At 40.9% G+C, this 20,745-nt stretch overlaps 1 protein-coding gene across 1 annotated transcript in view; it reads left to right on the top strand.

Moving 5' to 3' along the window:
- Positions 1-20,745, top strand: part of LOC309510685 (SH3 and cysteine-rich domain-containing protein 2-like) — a gene marked incomplete at its 5' end in the record, with an annotated part of 61,396 nt that overhangs the window by 522 nt on the left and 40,129 nt on the right. The window contains 3 exons of the mRNA XM_082185558.1: positions 3,743-3,837; positions 15,600-15,672; positions 19,044-19,156. Coding sequence (XP_082041684.1) covers positions 3,743-3,837; positions 15,600-15,672; positions 19,044-19,156 — 281 coding nt within the window. The remainder of the gene's footprint in view (positions 1-3,742; positions 3,838-15,599; positions 15,673-19,043; positions 19,157-20,745) is intronic.

Raw genomic sequence — 20,745 nt, 5'->3', positions numbered from 1 at the left:
TCATGACGTTGTGTGACAACTTTACCACTGTCTCTTGTGTGCTCCAAGACTCCAATTTTGACCGGAGAAGCAATGAATCGTACAATAAATCATTTCAGCTATAATGTTTAATTGCTTTATTACTGTTAATGTCAGGAAATGTGCAGCCAAACCCAGGCCCAGACACCCCTATAGGCTTTAACACCCCGGCGGATTTTAAAGAAAGGTCAGGTCTTGGTTTCTTTCATTTGAATGCATGTAGTCTTGTTCCTAAAATGGGCATGTTGCGTATCTGGGCTAACTCTACAGATTCTGATGTAATTGTCTTGTCTGAAACCTGGTTAAGTAAATCGGTTTCAGATAAAGAAATCAATATAAGCGGTTATAATGTTTTTAGGACTGACCGGTGGGGGTGGGGGTGTAGGGTGGGGGTGTAGCAATCTACATCAAAAACCAGTATCAAGTGAATGTATTGCTATCAATATCGTTAGTTAAACAGTTAGAATTTTTAGCCTTGGAGCTCAAAGTCTCTAAATCACTTTGTATAACGGTCGTTGGTTGTTACAGGACACCTTCAGCTGTTAGCGGTGCTCTGCCCTCCTTAATGCAACTCCTTTCGGATTTTAACTAGTCTTCGGAGACCTAAATTGGAATTGGTTACAACCAATATCTGATGATTTCAGAGCTAATTGTGATTCACTAAATCTCTTTCAGATTGTTGACAGTCCCACACGGCCAAACTTTAAAAACCCGGAAAAATCATCGCTATTAGATGTAATTTTAACTAATGTTCCTCATAAGTACTTACCTGCTTCCATATTTGCAAATGACATCAGCGACCACTGTGTCGTAGCAACAGTTAGAAATACTAAAATATCTAAAACCAAACCACGTATTATAGTCAAGCGTAATATGAAGCACTTCTCAGAACAAGAATTCCTTCATGATTTATCTAATTTTGACTGGGAAAAAAATATCAGTAAAGATGTTGATACTAGTGCCTGGAACCTCTTTCATGAGGGGTTTGTCAATATAATTAATAAGTATGCTCCACTAAAGAAATACAGAGTTAAAGGTTGAAACAATGCTTGGTTTTCTCCTGATTTAGCAAATATCCTCCATGAGCGCAATGTGGCATGGGCAAAAGCCAGAAAATCAAATGAGAACTCTGACAGGCTGGTTTTCAGGCAACTGCGCAATGCATGTACTCTCAAAATTAGAAAAGCCAAAGCTGATCACTTTCTTTCTCAAACCACTCATAACCTGAATAATACATCAAAATTTTGGAAAACTATCAAATCATTATCAGAAAAAAGTAAAGGCCAGGAGCTTCCTTCAAGCACTGTGATAGACTCTCAAAAACTTACTGATAAGAGCAAAATACTTGATTGTTTCAATGAACATTTCATAGCCTCAGGATTATTATTTGAGTCACTCAATACCCAACATGAGTGTTCCCCTACAGTGGAGACTGTTGGTTTGTCCTATTACAGTTTTAGACGTAAATAAAGCCCTCAAACATTTGGACACAGCAAAATCTGCAGGCCCTGATAAACTGGATCCTTATTTTTTAAAGTTAGCAGCAAATTGTATTGTTGTGCCTTTAACTAATATTTTAATCTGTGCTTGAACACAAATGTCATTCCTTCCTTCCATTCCTTAAAGGCGGTGACCCTTCTATCTTAAATAACTACAGACCAATCTCTAAATTGTCTGTCCTGGTCAAGGTTCTAGAGTCTCTTGTCAGTGATCAATTAAAAAATTTTTTTTACAGTAACAATGTTTTATCTGACTTCCAATCTGGTTTTAGAAAAGGACATAGTACAACGTTGGCAGCTCTTAAGGTTTTAAATGACTTTATTTAATCCATAGACAACAAGCAGCATTGTGTAGCCCTTTTTATTGACCTTTCTAAGGGATTTGATACAGTGAACCACATAGTGCTTAAGCACAGACTGTTGAGCGCTGGACTTTCGGAACAAACTGTCAGCTGGTTTGTTAATTATCTTACAGACAGAACTCAGTGTGTGCAGGCGGAGGGCAACACCTCTTGCTATCTCAAAACAACAAAAGGCATGCCTCAGGGGTCAGTCTTGGGGCCATTGCTTTTCATCCTCTATATAAATAACATTGATCATAACGGACGACACTGTACTGTATTGCTCAGCATCTACAGCAGACCAGGCCCTCTCCCAATTACAACTTGATTTTAACATGCTTCAACAGAACCTTTATGATTTAAAACTTGTTTTAAATGCTGAAAAAACTAAAGTCATGCTTTTTTCAAATTCAAATCAAATCTGCCTCCAATCCTCACTTCTCAGGGTATGAAGATTGAATGTGTTTCTAAATACAGATATTTACCCTTCAGATTCAGCAGCTAGCAAAAAGATTAAAACTTAAACTAGGGTTTTATTTTAGAATAAAATCCTGCCTCTCGTTCGAATCTAAAAAGAGATTAGTTGCTGCCACTTTTATGTGTATACTTGACTATGGTGATGTCTTATATATGCATGCTTCATCTCAAAGTTTACATGCACTGGACACTGTATACCATGGAGCTCTGAGGTTCATCACTGGTCTTAAAGTCCTCACTTACCATTGTGAACTGTATGAACGTGTTGGATGGTCTTCTCTATCAACACGGAGACTTCAACACTGGTATATCTTCATATATAAGGCTATTTTAGGTCTACTTCCATCCTACCTTCTGACCTACATCAATGTAAATAATATCGGGACTTACAATCTTCGTTCCCAGGATCTTTTCCTTCTGTCTGTTCCAAAGGTTAGAACTGATCTGGGAAAAAAGGTGTTTAAGTTTGCTGCTCCCTCTACATGGAACAAGTTACAGAAATCCATGAAATTAAATAAGCTTGTCTCATTGGTTGCTTATAAGAGGACGTTAACTGAATTTGAGGCAGCCACATCTGGCTGTAGATGTTCTGCCTGATATGTTAAGGATTGTGGTTGACTTCAAGGGATCTGCTATTTTAGTTGTTTTATGTTTTTATTATTTTTGTCTATTCTGTGTCTGTATGTATGGTTGTACTGCTGCCTGTCTGACACTCTTGAAAAAGAGATTTTTAATCTAAACGAGTCTCTTCCTGGTTAAATAAAGGTAAAAACAAAAACAAACAAAAAACTGCATAGCATCAGGACTGAAAGAAAGGCAGAAGTGTTTTTGCTATGGACTAGAGGAAAGTGACTGATCTGTAATTTTTTTGGTATTATACATTAAGCTTTTATTGTGTAGGCTTGATTGTTTTGATTTTCAATTATTGTCAATTATTCAATTTTTAAGGAGTCATGACATGAGGAATAATTTTTTTCGTGGTCTTTTGACATATAAGAGGTCATTGTACTATAAAAAATACCGTAAGTTTCAGACCTCAGAAATTCCTCCTAAATGAAAAAAAGCACTTCTTTCAAAAAAAGAAGTTTACTTCCTCAACATTGTGATGTTGCTATGATGTTGTGACTATGGTAGACATTTGCACCTGGCCGGCTCTACAACAACACATCAACAGCTAATTATCACTTTTGTTGCCCTCCCAGCAGTTGGTGACAAGAAGCATTATGCAGTGACATTCTAAGAGATGGAATGAGGGTGGAAAATAATCATGTTTTGCAAAAACAAACATTACTAAAAAAATAACATATTAAAATAAGAATAAAAAAAAAAAATGTAAAAAAAATTCTTATTTCATGACCCGTTTAAATTCTGAAGCATGTTTAAGTCTCTTTCCCATGTCTGTTTTAGGCAACTCTAAACAGGGAGTGCGCTGTAAAACATGTAAGATGGGAGCTCATCTTTGGTGTGTTTCTGAAGCATCAGAGAAGCCATGCCAAGGAAAGGTATGTTTGATTTGAGCTTGTCCATCTCTGCAATAGTGTAATTTTCCCTTTTCTACTGCGCTATTGTCAGTTTTGTCACTTATCTATTTTAAAAATGTACTTTTAAAAAGTATATATATATATAATTGATGTGTGTGTGTGTGTGTGTGTGTGTGTGTGTGTGTGTGTGTGTGTGTGCGCAACACAATGCAATCACTAGTAAGACTTCCTGTTAATAAAGTATCTGGTAAGAATCTATTCTAAAGTATCTGAGTATCATTAACAATGCATTAAATCACATTACACATTAATAAACCACAATAAATAAAACAAATTAAGTGATGTCAGAGCCCGTCTACGGAGAGCCTTGGCACTTCCTATTAAGTCCTATTGTACCGAATTGTGGTTGTAGTTCCACCAGAGATTAGTGGTGGAAATTTTGATTCTTTCCAGAGACTCGTTCATTTTCAGTTCGTTCACCAAAATGATTCGTTCAGATTCGTTCACTGATTCGTTCAGTGATAATTTCTTCATATTACATATATACTGCAGCAGGAGGCGAAAAAGAGTGTATTTTATGCTATGTTTTAACGAACGTATTTACTTGTTACAAAAAAAAAAGTGATTTGACTTTGATAAAATGTGTGCCTTATTTACTAAATTAATAACATAAGTCTAAATAGTTCAAATGACCTAACCAAGGTTTTCTTGCATAATTAACATTTTAATTGTTTAGTCAGACATACACATTCATAAATCTGGGATTATATTAAACGTTGATGTTCTGTATGTTGAATATATAAACAATTATATGTGCACACCTGATAACTGCGCTTTGAATGAGATTGAATCACATGCTAAATGACCGATCTACCCAGTACTCTCATTCACGAACGAAAGTACCTGTTAGTTCAATTCGTTCACGAACGAGATCTCTCTCTCTCTCTCAGACTCAAAACAGAGCGATCTCAGTCAGTGATAGGCATATTCGTTCAGTAGATCCAACCAAATACATGCCCCTTCACAGCCCGAACTGAAATGCTATTTGCTGACGTTACTCAAATGAGACCTAACCAATACTGTCATTTTTTTTGGTTTGTTTTAGTTTTTAGAGAAGTGCATATGACATGAATAAAACGTAATGAATTCATTTTTGATAATACAAACTGAACACAAGTAGTCAAGTAAATTGTTCAAGTGCAAAATACCACAGAACTAAGACTAAAACACACAAACAAAATATAAGAAAAGCAGGTAACGAGAAGTGCAAATTTAAATCAAGTAAACAGTCAAGTGCACCCCCCTTAGCTCAAACCAAGTAAAAAATGACGATGTTAATTTGTCTTTGTTATATTTAACCATTAGCTTGTGTTATTAACCTGTTTTCATTACAATGGTAAAGTGTACATTTCTTTCTTTGATGCAAACATGCTAACTACACAAACCTAGCTATATCGGTTCGCCATCATTATCGTTCAAACAACTGGTTATTTTCGTTCATGAACGACATGTACCAGTTCGTTCAACTCGTTCACAAACGATAAGATCTCTCTCTCGTTCAGACTCAAAAGCAACTCGGTCACAGTCAGTGAAGGGCGTATTCGTTCACTACATCCAACAAATCACATGCTCCGTCACATCTCATACTCGAAGGCTATTGGCTCTAGGTTCATTCTTTGACAGGTTGAAAACACCGGTTCACTGAGCTGCGCATGCGCTGCTAATAGCGCCGCGCTGCTGTGGAGGGAGGGATTTCACATTTCAGTGAACGAGAAATATGAGTCAATGGATTACGTGAACGAGAACGATTCGTTCACCTAAAGGATTCGTTCAAAAAGAACAATTCGTTCACGAACGTAACATCACTACCAGAGATCCACTGGGGGTGATCGCCCATGAGTGCAAAATGAATGGGAGTCTATGGGGCTAGACGGCTAAATTTGTCTCTTTCACCCGATTGCCGTTGAGAAATCTCAGATTTGATTGTAGGTTTTGCAAGTTCAACATGGGTTATAGGTCGAAAGTTGAATGAACGAGTACTTATGTCCTTTCGATTTCTTACAGGTTGAGTTGTTGTTGCCCATAACACGCTAGCATTCTGCTAATGAACGCTGATTGGTCAGTGAAGGACTGATTACGACCAGAGATACCACTTGATGGCATCGTGGCATCCGAAGCGGGACCAGAAACAAACAAAACAAAAACTCGTCTAGCACGTGTATTTACCTGTGTCAGCTGTGTTGTCGATGCCTCGAGAGAAAAGAAAGTGCAGAGCGCGAAAGCACCAAAGTGACTGAAGGATTGCCGTAAAGCAGCCAGTCCAGAAACCGGAAGTAACCAGAGAGTGCCAATTCTCTTCCTATTAGACATTCTCTGGTGATGTCTCATGTTTCTAGTCAAGTGAATTACGGGTCATTGGACAGGAGTCCAATCACAACTGACTTCCGGAAAAGGGAAAATAACCAATGACATTTGAGGTTATTAAAACAGTAAGTCCCGCCCCTCGACTGGCAAAAATGTTTGAGCAAACAAAAGCAGCAGGCGAGAGAAGAGGCTTGTTTGAGATGCGCCTTGCCTCGCCTGAAATGTATGCTTGAGTAGGCGGCTGCAGTGAGAGGAGGAGTGAAAAAAGTGCAGGCAAGCCGGACAGTCCTCTCTTCTCACAGTGGATCTGACACCTGCGAGATCAAAGATGGATATCGCGGGATTCACGCTCGTGCACAGTGCTGCTAATTAACTAGATGTAGCCTAATTTAAGTTCTGTTTCTTTTATATGAAAACAAATATAATGAACAAGACACACAAAGTACTTATTTAATTCCATTCCAAATACATGTTTATCAATAATTGTTTCTTTAATACAGACATGTGTTCTCTTACGAGAGGTTCTCTCGTATTGCGTAAGTTGCTTACGCTACGGGTAAAGTCATATTTTCTCGAGATCTGAAGCCAAAAAATTATCCTTAATCTTGTATATATTGTCAACGCAGTGCGGCAGCCAGCAGACCATAGCAGGCTGTATAAGCGTGCTCATTGGCTGACCTGCGGCAACTGCTGCAGCCTATCGGTGAGCCCTGCGTGACTTCGCGCCCTCTACGCGTCACAGCCCGCCAGAATGGGTGTGGCTTAGCGTATATAAAGACGGGCTCAACAGGCTGAACTCTGATTTTCATCTCTTCAGCGAAGCTCTTCGCATCGCTGGATCTTGAGAAGCCGCCGCCGTTGAAGCAAGCAACCAGCAAGCCTAGGAAGCGTCTGAGGAAGCCGGCCGTCTTCGCCACCTTCAGCCATCCGTGCCTGTTGAGCTATCCGGCGACAGTATCCTTTTTCTGCTGTGTGTGTGTTCGCCGCTGCGCAATGAGCTGGCCACCTGTTCCCGCATGTTGTGTCCCCCGGGCTTCCCTGGGACTCATGCAGTGATGCTCGGCGCGCACGGCGTTGACAAGAGGTTCCCGTAGCGTAAGCATCTTACGCAATACGAGAGAACCTCTCGTAAGAGAACGTACTCGGTTACCTAACGTAACCTCGGTTCTCTCTAGAAGAGGGAACGAGTATTGCGTAACCTGCCGTGCTCGCGCCACAAGCTTATTCGCTTCAGTCAATGAAAACCAGAGTTCAGCCTGTTGAGCCCGTCTTTATATACGCTAAGCCACACCCATTCTGGCTTCAGATCTCGAGAAAAGATGACTTTACCCGTAGCGTATGCAACTTACGCAATACTCGTTCCCTCTTCTAGAGAGAACAATACGGTGGTTTAAACCAATGAGCATTAAGCTGTGTCATCAAGCAAGTCGTTTCCCATCGTGCTTTTGATCAGCGCAGTCAGTGGAGAGCAAATGCGCCCGACTGCAGAATCCGACACGTCCGCCTTGCGCTCGCGAGAGATTTTTGACATACGTCAGCATGACATCAGAGCAAGGCGGACCGCACTCGGACACATTTCTAACCGGCATGCATCTCGCACTGATCACCGGTGATCGGTTCTGCACAGATTTTGCTCATCTCAAACAAGCCTAAGATCAAGCGCGAGAGCGTGGGGAATGATCATGCGAGCCTGCAGGGTTTGAATGAGCTCGCGAGTTCCCGTTTCATCGCCTGTAGACACTGTAAAATCTAATTAGCTGGACTTACTTAAAAAAAAGCATGCAAACCGATTGCCTTAAAAAAAACAAAAAAACATGTAAAGTGAAATAGGAATAGTATGTGGTACTAACAAATGCTTAGTTAGTATAGTTCACTTTCACAAGAGTTCTAGTAACTAAAAAAGAACTGTAGAGAGTACTTGATAATTTACTTTAAATAAAATATAATTGTTACCATTGTTGTGTTTTGCAGCCTGAATGTTGAAGTCTGTGACTCAAGTATGATCAATTGCAAGATTGTCACAAATGTAGTATATGTATACATATATGCATATATATATATATATATATATATGTATATAATAATAATAAATATATATATATATATATATATATATATATATATATATATATATATTTATATATTTATATATATTTATATTTATTATTATTATATACATATATGTATGCATATATGTGTAACGGTCACCAGCTGGAGTGCCCTTGAGAGCCACCAGAGGGCACTCCACATAAGACTATTATCACTCACAAACTACATTTCCCATAACTCACTGCTCGGACTCATCATCACTTATCACTGATCACATTCACCTGTACCTCATTCACTGATTGCATTCACCTGTGTCACATCATCCTGTTAGTCTCAGTCTATTTATACCATGTTTATTCAGTCACTCACTGCGAAGTCTTGTTAAGTGTTACACTGCATTTCTGAGCGTTTCCCTGGTTTTCGATATCTTGCCCTGTTCCCTGGATTACTCTCTTGCCTCTGGTCCCTGCCTGTTTGTTTGTTTTGTTTCTTTCTTTGTTTTGACTGCCTGCCTGTGTATGACCCTAGCCTGTACATTGGATTACGCCTCTGGATTTCCCCAGCCAATAAAGCTGCATTTGGATCCTACATCTTGCCTCCAGTAGCATTCATGACAGAAGACTTCGCCACACCCAGATCCAGCAGCTATGACCTCCAGAAATCCAGCAGTACGGATCTCGCCTGATCTTCCCAGCATGAGCCGGGAGTTCGCTGGACAGATTGCGGCCTTGGCCCTGGATAGCCTCGATCTGTTCCAGTACACCTGGGGGTTTGTTCCTCTCGCTACCTCTTGCTCTCTGGGTGATGAGGCTATTAAGTTGTGTTACCGGCTGGGGGCTAAGGAGGTCGACCCGAGGGAGCTCCCTGATCTCTCCGGTCTGGATTGGAGAGAGGCACTCTCCAGATGTCTGGAGAGCTTCCTTCCGTGGCACGCCATGTCACCGTCTGCACTTCACGCCAGTCCAGCCGAGCCTGCACTTCACGCCAGTCCAGCCGAGCCCGCACTTCACGCCAGTCCAGCCGAGCCCACACTTCACGCCAGTCCAGCCGAGCCCGCACTTCACGCCAGTCCAGCCGAGCCCGCACTTCACGCCAGTCCAGCCGAGCCCGCACTTCACGCCAAATCTGCCGAAGCCAAGGCAGTATGCGTCATGCCCGCCGCCCCTGAGACTGAGAGCGTCATGCCCGCCGCACCTGAGACAGCAAGCGACATGCCCGCCAAGCTAGAGCCCTCTTCACCGCTGGTCCCGTCCAGCACAGAGCCCTCTTCACCGCTGGTCCCGTCCAGCACAGAGCCCTCTTCACCGCTGGTCCCGTCCAGCACAGAGCCCTCTTCACCGCTGGTCCCGTCCAGCACAGAGCCCTCTTCACCGCTGGTCCCGTCCAGCTCAGAGCCCTCTTCGCCGCTGGTCCCGCCCAGCTCAGAGCCCTCTTCGCCGCTGGTTCCGTCCAGTTCAGAGCCCACTTCATCGCTGGTCCTGTCCAGCTCAAAGTCCTCTTCGCCGCTGGTCCTACCCAGCTCAAAGCCCTCGCTGATGCTGGTCCCGTCAAGCTCAGAGCGCGCTGAGCCAGAGCCAGAGCTTCACGTCAGTCCTGCCGAGCCAGAGCCAGAGCTTCACGTCAGTCCTGCCGAGCCAGAGCCAGAGCTTCACGTCAGTCCTGCCGAGACAGAGCCAGAGCTTCACGTCAGTCCTGCCGAGCCAGAGCCAGAGCTTCACGACAGTCCTGCCGAGCCCGAGCCAGAGTTCCACGTCACGTCCGCCCGTCCAGAGTCTCGTCCCGCTGAGACCGAATCTGATCCTGATCCTGATCCTGATCCTGATCCTGATCCTGATCCTGAGCCTGAGCCTGAGCCTGAGCCTGAATCTGTTCCTCTTCCTCTTTCTACGCCTGTGTCTTCGGACAAGATGGCCGACTCCACGCCTGTGTCTTCGGACAAGATGGCCGACTCCACGCCTGTGTCTTCGGACAAGATGGCCGGCTCCACGCCTGTGTCTTCGGACAAGATGGCCGGCTCCACGCCTGTGTCTTCGGACAAGATGGCCGAATCCACGCCTGTGTCTCCGGACAAGATGGCCGCCGCCGAGCCAGTGTCTCCGGACAAGATGGCCGCCGCCGAGCCAGTGTCTCCGGACAAGATGGCCGCCGCCGAGCCAGTGTCTCCGGACAAGATGGCCGCCGCCGAGCCAGTGTCTCCGGACAAGATGGCCGCCACCGAGCCAGTGTCTCCGGACAAGATGGCCTCCACCGATCCAGTGTCTGTTCAAGTCACGTCTGCCGAGCCAGTGTCTCCGGACAAGATGGCCGCCGCCGTGCCAGTGACTCCAGACAAGATGGTCGCCGCCGATCCAGAGTCTGTTCAAGTCACGTATGCTGAACCAGTGTCTCCAGACAAGATGGCCGCCGCCAAACCAGTGTCTCCAGACAAGATGGCCGCCACCGAGCCAGTGTCTCTGGTCAAAATGGCTGCTGCCACGTCGACTGAGCCCTCTGCAGAGATAGCCGCTGACATGCCTGAACCTGAGCCCTCAACAGAGATGGCCGCTGTCACGCTGTCTGTTCCTGAGCCGGTGTCTGTTCCTGTACCTGAGCCGGTGTCTGTTCCTGTCCTTGAGCCGGTGTCTGTTCCTGTCCCTGTGTCTGTTCCTGTTCCTGAGCCGGTGTCTGTTCCTGTGCCATGGCCGCCTGAAGGGTCGTCTCCGCCCTGGCCGCCTGAAGGGCTGCCTGCACAGCCTGCTCCGCCCTGGTCGCCTGCACAGCCTGCTCCGCCCTGGTCGCCTGCACAGCCTGCTCCGCCCTGGTCGCCTGCACAGCCTGCTCCGCCCTGGTCGCCTGCACAGCCTGCTCCGCCCTGGTCGCCTGCACAGCCTGCTCCGCCCTGGCCTTCCGCCCTGCCGGAGTCTTCAGGTCCTCTTCCGCTGCACGGGCCTGGCCCTCCATCCCGCCCCCGGGTCCGCCTCCGCTCCACCTCCCTCCTGGACAGTTTTAGGAGCGTCTGGAATCCGCTCCTTAAAGGGGGGGCTATGTAACGGTCACCAGCTGGAGTGCCCTTGAGAGCCACCAGAGGGCACTCCACATAAGACTATTATCACTCACAAACTACATTTCCCATAACTCACTGCTCGGACTCATCATCACTTATCACTGATCACATTCACCTGTACCTCATTCACTGATTGCATTCACCTGTGTCACATCATCCTGTTAGTCTCAGTCTATTTATACCATGTTTATTCAGTCACTCACCGCGAAGTCTTGTTAAGTGTTACACTGCATTTCTGAGCGTTTCCCTGGTTTTCTTGTTTCTTGGTTTTTGATATCTTGCCCTGTTCCCTGCCTGTTTGTTTGTTTTGTTTCTTTCTTTGTTTTGACTGCCTGCCTGTGTATGACCCTAGCCTGTACATTGGATTACGCCTCTGGATTTCCCCAGCCAATAAAGCTGCATTTGGATCCTACATCTTGCCTCCAGTAGCATTCATGACAATATGTATACATATATGTATATAATAATATATATATATATATATATATTTATTATTATATACATATATGTATGCATATATGTATATAATAATATGTATATATATATTATATTGTTGCAATCACAGCAGTAATGGGAAGAGTATTACAATAGTATAAATGAAGTTCCAAGTGCCCAACCAAAGGGATCACTAATCGCCATAATGGTGACTAAAAAAAAGAAAATCAACATCAATTTATAAAGTCAGCTTATGTGATGTTTTCTCAAATTTTTCAGTTGTATTAAAATTTCAACATTCAAGATGACTTTGGGAAATGAGTGAATGCAAACAGAGAAAAATAACTGCAGAAGTGGAGGAAATGAGTGAAACATCCATTAAGATTTTCCCTTCCTCAAAAACCACACTCAAACCAATCAATTAATCTTAACTTGGGTTTTCTTAGTAAACAAAGCATAGTATGTGAATAGTACAGATTACTAGATTTTTACAATTAAGTAAAAGTTAACTAATAGGCCTAAGTGTTAGTTAGAATCACTGTTGGATTTTACAGTGTATAATAAGTTATCTGACAGTTGATTATTCTGTTTTACTCTTACTGTACTCGTTCATTTGATTACCAATGGGTCATGTTCTTTTACGTGGATCCCACAATCACAAACTCGCCAGTCTGATCTTTAGCCAGAGGTTATGGCTTATGCTATTTAATAGGCCACCCATGCTTGCCATTATTTAAATAGTAGTTCCGTTTAGCCCCCTACAGTCGCCTATATAACAACTTATGCCGAGTTCACACTGCACGATGTTCAAAGTAGTCGGGTCACTGTTCTTTTCACACAGCATGACTATCTGGGGTAACATTCAGTTGCTGCTGTGTTCACACCGCACGATGGATCGGCGACAGGGGGATTTACACTGCATGACTTTACAAAAGAAAGAATTGCTGACAACTTCTGTCTGGTCCGCAAACTACATTTCACAACCAAACACGCGAGAAGTGATAAGGAAATAACACAAGATCACGTGTGCATGAGACCGGAGTTCTCGCGCGAGACTGAAATTGTTATTAAAAATGATAGCCTGCAAGAAGATTGCGATCCAAATTGTCTTGCACTGATTTGCAGTGAAAAAGAGAAAAATAAACAGTTTATGCTGGAGGAAATGGTTGGGAAGACGAGGGGAGCAAGGACTGTGTGTTCTGCAAAGAGAGTTGGGGGTAAATAAATAATTTTGCAATGTGCTGCTGTTGCTGCTGGTCAAGCAAATGTGTGTGCTTTGTTTCTGTTTGATATAATTGTAAATATATCTATTAAAATACTGATATTCTGTAAAATACAGATATATCCTCCCCGAACTCCCCGCTGCTCTGTATCTTGCTCTCTCATTGGCTGTAGGTCATCGCCAATGTAGTTTTCAGTCAGAACACTTTCACACAGCAGGATTTTGAATCGCCGACAGGTCCAGATATTTAGTATTTGGTGACTCTCTCAGATCGTGTCTTTGATCATTCACTCTGCGTGATTGTCACTCACATGAACGACCACCAATTTGCCTATGATTTCGGGCATTTGACGGCGATCTCACAAAACCTGTCGGCGAGAGCGAAAATCGGGCCTAAAATCGTTCAGTGTGAACTCGGCATTAATTAAAGCTAAAAAAATAATCAGAGGTTATGGCTAGCTCTATGAAGTAATGTTTGCTATTATTTTGATAGTATTTTTGTCTAGCCCCCTATAGTGAATGCAACTGCATAACAACTTAACTAAAGTCAAGCAGTTAGTCAGAAATCTATAATCATGCCCCATACTCCATCTATCCCAAGCTCTAGTATGTATTTAACCCTGGACGCAGATTTGCAGTTACAGTGGAGACAACATAATATATTAGAGTTAATAATTTCAGACTAAGGGGCTGTTTACATGACAGCGTTTTGAAATAAAAATGTAAAACTTTTTATGCATTTAGGCCATTTATTTACAAGACAACAGCATTTCGGGTGCCTGAAAACATAAGCTTTTGAAAACTGTTTTCAAAGTGCATGTTTTGGAAAAAGGTCTCCATGTAAACAACAAAAAACGTGAATCTGTGGAAACGATGACGTCATGCACATGCGTATTACATGTTCAGTCTATAGTGTTTCATCTCCATCTAATGGCCTGGCAGCAGAATACAGAGTTTTTAGTTGTTTTCGCGGATATGTGTGAATGGGGATGGTTTTGACAATGTATGCGGAAAACTTATAGGAAAAACTTCTCAGTTTTAATCGTATTGTTGTTGTTTTGTAAACGTTCCCTAAGTCAGGATAAATTCAAATGTAACTATTTATTATTAGTCAGGTTGTCAGGGATCAGGTTGTTGTAGTAAAGCCACCGCTGGGTTTTTGCTTCGCAGGGCGGGTAGGGGAGGGGTGTATTGTTGAGTGAGATTGTCAGTGAGATTTACCCAGCCACTAAAACCAACAGCTGGGTAATACAAAAACTACCCAACCACGGGTAAAAATAACCCAACAAAATGACCCAACAGGCTCAGCCCAGCATTTGGGTAGAAAAAAATAACCTAGTGTTTTTTAGAGTGTATAATTCACCTGTTACCCAGATACAATTATACTTCATGATTGTCAAAAGAATTGACATATGGTCAAAAGAAAATGTTTTGTTTTCTTGAAACATTTTTGATAATAGGTGGATATAATGTATATCGAGATCAAAAGGATGTGGATGGGCAAGCCATGTAATGCCAGAGTAATGTATTGTCAAAACTTATATTTGACAGTGGTGTTCATGTAATCTTTTCTCGATACAAAATCAAAGTAATCAATATTTCTAGTCACTGAATGTATGCTTTTCCATAATCCAAGCTAGCTTGCTTCAATGGTGACGTCAACTGCATGCATGAGTTGTGAAGATTGCGACATTGAATCTAGGAATGATTGGATTGTTGGATTTCAAATCAGTAGGGGTTGAGGCAACAGAAGAAACATTGTAACAAGCTATTTTATGGATGGTAAGTGTAATATTATAACTGAAATCTTGTTAGTAATTAGTTACACTACTAGTTACTGCAAAATGTAATATTATTATGGTGATGCATTACTATTAATGCATTACAACCCAACACTGCCAGGGAGAGGATGGGATAGGGAGAGTGTAGAACAGGCCAACAGATGGAGAATTGGATGAAGTGAGCACAGCCCTCCTGGCCATAATGACACTGTGCTCAGAGAACACAGAGATGGCACTCCTGGTCGTGTCACCCAGGGAGTACAGAGATGGTACACTTGGCCCTGACAGTGCAGGCAGGAAACACAGGTAACTCGGGGATGGCCTCCATAGCCGTAACATAATATGCTGGGGTAGCCTAATGGCTGTGACAGAACAAGGCTGGCAGTCACGGCCTCCGCCATGACAGGGTGAGCAGATGGCTTGAGTGGCTCCAGGGCTAGACCGGACTCAAAGGATGAGTGCTTTCCCGTCCATGGCAGAGAGCTCAAGAGCAGAAGATGTTGCTGCCTCAGAGGGAGCTGCAGCAAACACTGCAGCCTTGGCACTACTGGACTTGTGACCACTGGGACCATCGGATTTGGGGCAACTGGACTAGGGACCTATGGGAGCACTAGACTTGTCTGTAGTATTCATAGATTAAAATCTGACAGGCACAGTTCACAGTCTAGAGAGAAACAGGCAGAAATTCAAACCATGAGTCCACCAAAAAAAAAAAAAAAAAAAAAACATTTATTTTATCAGCCCAGTCTGTTAAATTGATCAATAATTTGTGCATACTTATATAGTTGGAAATATTTAATATTTAATTTTTTATTTTTTTTTACTAAAAGCATAAAACAGAGATCGAATTATTATATCTCATATTTGTATTTCTCTTTCTTTCTTCAAGTCTGGCATGTTCAAGAGGAATTTAAGCTCACCTGTATTGACAGGTGATCGATTATGTGCTGTGAAGACACAGGGTATGTGCGTCAGAAAAAGAAGTCTGATTCAGTGTGTAAAATAATGAAATGGCATGATTATTAACGTAATGTTCATTTGTGTTTATTATATATTCTACTTAACATCAAGGGTTAAATTGGAATTAAGGTGGAGTTGTGGAAAATGTGTGCAAAACAGGTTAATCATATGTGCTATTAGTATACTTTAAGCCAAAACTACGAGAGAATACTTTCACATGTATTTATGAGATATACTTAAAGGGATAGTTCACTTTGAAATTAAATTTTGGTATGTTTTAGCTTACCTCAAGGGCATCCAAGATGTAGGTGTCTTTTTTTCCGCAGTAGTTTCAATTTTGATATTTTTAGGTCAAACCGTTCTTGTCTGTCAGTCATATAATGCAGGTCTGTGGTCATTGTCTCAAAGAGCATGCACAGAGTCCAAATTAAAACAATTCCCCATCGTCCAAATTAAACAATTCCCCATTGTAAGTAGCCATTGATGGCCTAAGACACGAAACGAGCGGTTTGTGTGAGAAAACGAACAGTATTTATATCGTTTTTACCTCTTGAACACAGCCACGTCCAAGTGATCTGAGGGGGCGCGCACATCCTGCTGTGTGACGTGTGCGCAGACTGGTGCATAGATATATACACTAGAAGTCGCCTTGTCTATGGTTTCTTTCCAATGAACTGCAGTAGCCAAGGCGACATCTAGTGTATATATCTATGCACCAGTCTGCACACGTCACACAGCGCACCCTCAGATCACTTGGATGTGGCTGTGTTCAAGAGGTAAAAACGATATAAATACTGTTCGTTTTCTCACACAAACCGCTCGTTTCGTGTCTTAGGCCATCATTGTGTACTTACGATGGGGAATTGTTTAATTTGGACGATGGGGAATTGTTTTAATTTGGACTCTGTGCATGCTCTTTGAGACAGTGACCACAGACCTACATTATATGACTGACAGACAAGAACGGTTTGACCTAAAAATATCAAAATTGAAACTACTGCGGAAAAAAGACACCTACATCTTGGATGCCCTTGAGGTAAGCTAAAACATACCAAAATTTAATTTCAAAGTGAACTATCCCTTTAACAAAATAAGACTTAAGTATACTTGGCTTATACTAACATGCATACAGAAAAGTTCATAGTGTGTATTTGGACTATCCGCTTTATTTATAACATAAGAGCAGATGGAGCCATTTGTAACTTCCGGTGTCATCTGCTTCCAGTTATTTTAGCTGTACATTATGTTGGTTGATATTAGTATTTGTACAGCATTAGTACTACTACTAATATTTGTTATCATGTTATTTTAATATATTTTCATCATCTTAAAAACACTGGTTATGCTGCTAATGAATCTGTAATTCTGCATATTAACAGAAAATTGCTTATTTCCGCATTGCAAAATAAAGTAGATACTTAAACTTTTGATTTAGGTATACAAAAGAAAAGTATTATGAAGTACTCGAAGTATGCTTGTAGTTGACTTTACTCTTTTAAATAATAATAATAATAATAATAATTCGTTACATTCATATAGCGCTTTTCTGGGTACTCAAAGCGCTTTACATGGAAGGGGGAATCTCCTCAACCACCACCAATGTGCAGCATCCACCTGGATGATGCGACGGCAGCCATGTTGCGCCAGAACGCACACCACACGTCAGCTTATTGGTGGAGAGGAGACAGGGTGAAGAAGCCAATCAGTATATGGGGATGATTAGGAGGCCATGATGGATAGAGGCCAATCGGCAAATTTGGCCAGGATGCCGGGGTTACACCCCTACTCTTTTTTGAAGGACATCCTGCAATTTTTAATGACCACAGAGAGTCAGGACCTCGGTTTAACGTCTCATCCGAAGGACAGTGCTTTTTGACAGTATAGTGTCCCCGTCACTGTACTGGGGCGTTAGGACCCACACAGACCACAGGGTGAGCACCCCCTACTGGCCTCACTAACACCTCTTCCAGCAGCAACCTGGTTTTCTCAGGAGGTCTCCCATCCAGGTACTAACCAGGCTCAACCCTGCTTAGCTTCAGTGGGCAACCAGTCTTGGGCTACAGGGTGATATGGCTGCTGGCGAACCCTTTTGATAGTAGCCAATTATTGTTTTTTCCCCAAAACATACTGGCTTCTTTGAGGTAGTAGATACATCTTATAAACTTACATAAACTTTGGGGTAGAGTGAATCGTGCATGGGTGGAACTGAACCTGTACACAATGGGTCTAACCCACACAGAAACAGATGACTTTATTGACAATTTAAACTGGCTTAATTATAAGCTTTAACCAGAATAAATCATTTTAAATTTCATCAAATACATCCAGTCAAATAGTAAATGGAGTCTCAGTCACACTTAATATTAGGTGTCTTTTAAACTACTATGTACTTGCATAAAAAAATAAAAATAAAAAAAAAAGTATGTACTTGAGCACAATGTACTTATTGTGTTCATGTTGTATTTCAAAACAATTTTGCTGCTATTGAAATGGGACATGGGTAAGTTTATGACAGGTTTGGTGGCATGGGTCATTTTAAGAGTGGGTTAAGTAGTAAGGAAAGGGTCAACAATGTTATTATAGCAGAATACGTTTAGGTTATAATTATAAATTATAAATTAATTACCGATGTAATCACATGCATGCATTCAAATATTAGTAAACATGTACAGTATGTACATAAGTACATTTTATCAAATTATTAAAACATTAGTACATAGTAGTTAAAAGTCAACATAGAAGTCAACTGTAAATATACTTCAAGTACAGTTAAATATGTATTTCAAATCTAAAATTAATACCTAAATAGAAATTTAGTAGTATATTTAAAGTGCATTGTAAAAAAAGTGTACATTGTAAACTATAAGTGTGATGTTAAGTTCACTTAAAGAAAACAGTATACTTGCAGAATAAAAATTCTTAAACTAATTTACTCACAGGATATGTGTGTGGACTAGATATAGAGTGGAGATGTATAAGGAGAATATATAAAGTGGACTAGAAGTATATACCTATCATTTTAATTGTAGTATTGTTAACAGTACAGTTGCCAAACAAACACTAATATATATATATATATATATATATATATATATATATATATATATATATATATATATATCTCAACTAGTATACTACTGTTACACTTAAAGTACACGTAACTAGGATACTCAAGAAAGTGGGCCAATTTAGTCCCAAGAAGTATTGAAAAAGTAAATTTAATATAATTTGTAATACTACATAAATTAAACTTGGAAAATATAATTGAACTTTACTTTTTAAAATGAACTTGATGTTTACTTCTCTTTTTAAAGAGCGAGTATGTCTGTGTACAGTGCTCATTATTTTGACATGTATGTTTGTGATATGATAGAGTCAAAAGCTCTTCTGGATCCTGTGTATTCTACACTGTGCTTTGGAACTTCTCTGGCCAACACCAGCCGATCTAGCTTTGGGAGTTTTTGTGAATCTCCAACACAAAGTCTGGTGGGTACCATATATACCACAAGTGTGTTTAGCTCTTAAAGACGTTGTGGCTTGTTGAAAATTAAGATTTAATAAAGTTGTTCAAAATACAAAGTGGGTGCCACTTTATATTAGTTGTCTTTAACTACTATGCACTAACATTTAAATTAATAATTTGATGCAGTGCACTTATGCAGTGTAAATACAGTGTACATATGTATTTTATGATACAACATCATTTTCTAAGTAATTCTGAAGACTTTGGGTAATTTTTTAAGGTGTGTTTGATTATGGTTGGAGCCAAACTCTGCAGGATGTTAGCCCTCCAGGAGCAGGGTTGGATCTACCATAAAACGAGCTGTGTGAATCCCTGCAAGAAAATCTAGTTAAAAATGCAAAAAAAAATAGTCAACTAAACATAATATCAGTTAACATGTGAATATTCAAATTTGCAATTTTAAAAAAAAACTCAAAATACCTAGAAATAGAAAGGGGTGTACAGGGGGGCCTATAAGGATCTCCCCTAAGGGCCCTGCTCTGGAAAAGAAAGATTAGTTAGAAGGCATCTGGCTCTGGCATCCCCTCCCTTCTAAGCGATTTATAATTTTCTACTTTTCAAACTAATTTTCTTTTTTTGAACATCTTAAGAAAATGTTCACAATTAATATTAGCAGTTGTATTGCATTTTTTGCTGAAAAAAGTAAGATTAATATATGCCTACTTTCTACAAAGTCAGAATGTCCATGGCACCATGGCGGACATATTGGCTTTAGGTCAGACTGACAAAATGAGCACAGAAAATTTTATTCAATTCATGTGACCCAGATACTCCAAACAAACTCAACTATGATAATGATTACAGTATTGGATGAAAAATCATCTCCCATGCTTCATACAAGAGACTAAAGAATATGTATCCTGGTGCACATTGTCTGTTTAAGGGATATATTTTAAGAAATACCTGCATGTAATTACAGATGTAATTCATTTCTGTAATTAAGTTGGCTTGAGAAAGCCAACTTACTGAAATCCTATTTAAACTTATTAAGTTGGCTTGGGAAAGCCAACTTACTGATATTGTACTTAAACTTATTATTAAGTTGGCTTGGGAAAGCCAACTTACTGAAATCCTATTTAAACTTATTATTAAGTTGGCTTGGAAAAGCCAACTTACTGATATTGTACTTAAACTTATTAAGTTGGCTTGAGAAAGCCAACTTACTGAAATCCTATTTAAACTTATTATTATTATTCTTTTTCTGAACGCAAATTTTTGGACACTAACTCCTCCTAGAGCTTTAACTCTACATACTCCAAACTCGGGTCAGACCTTCATACTGTTCTAACTTGGTGTGCTATATCTTTTCAGACTGGTTTGCGTTACAGTTTTCTTAAAAATGAATATTAAAAATCATAAAAAACCCATTGACTTTCATTGCAGAATGCACAAATTGAGCCAAGACTACGGTGGCCCATTAGTGCACAACCAAAAAACTCAAATCTAAATTCTCTGAAGCCCTAGACTCAATTAAACTACCATTCTTTCTATCTATCTATCTATCTATCTATCTATCTATCTATCTATCTATCTATCTATCTATCTATCTATC

The sequence above is a fragment of the Leuciscus leuciscus genome (genome assembly GCF_965113295.1).
Source record: "Leuciscus leuciscus genome assembly, chromosome: 12".
In the NCBI taxonomy this organism is placed as follows: domain Eukaryota; kingdom Metazoa; phylum Chordata; class Actinopteri; order Cypriniformes; family Leuciscidae; genus Leuciscus; species Leuciscus leuciscus.
Note: the sequence above shows the minus strand (reverse complement) of the source record. Positions and strands in the feature narration are given on the sequence as shown.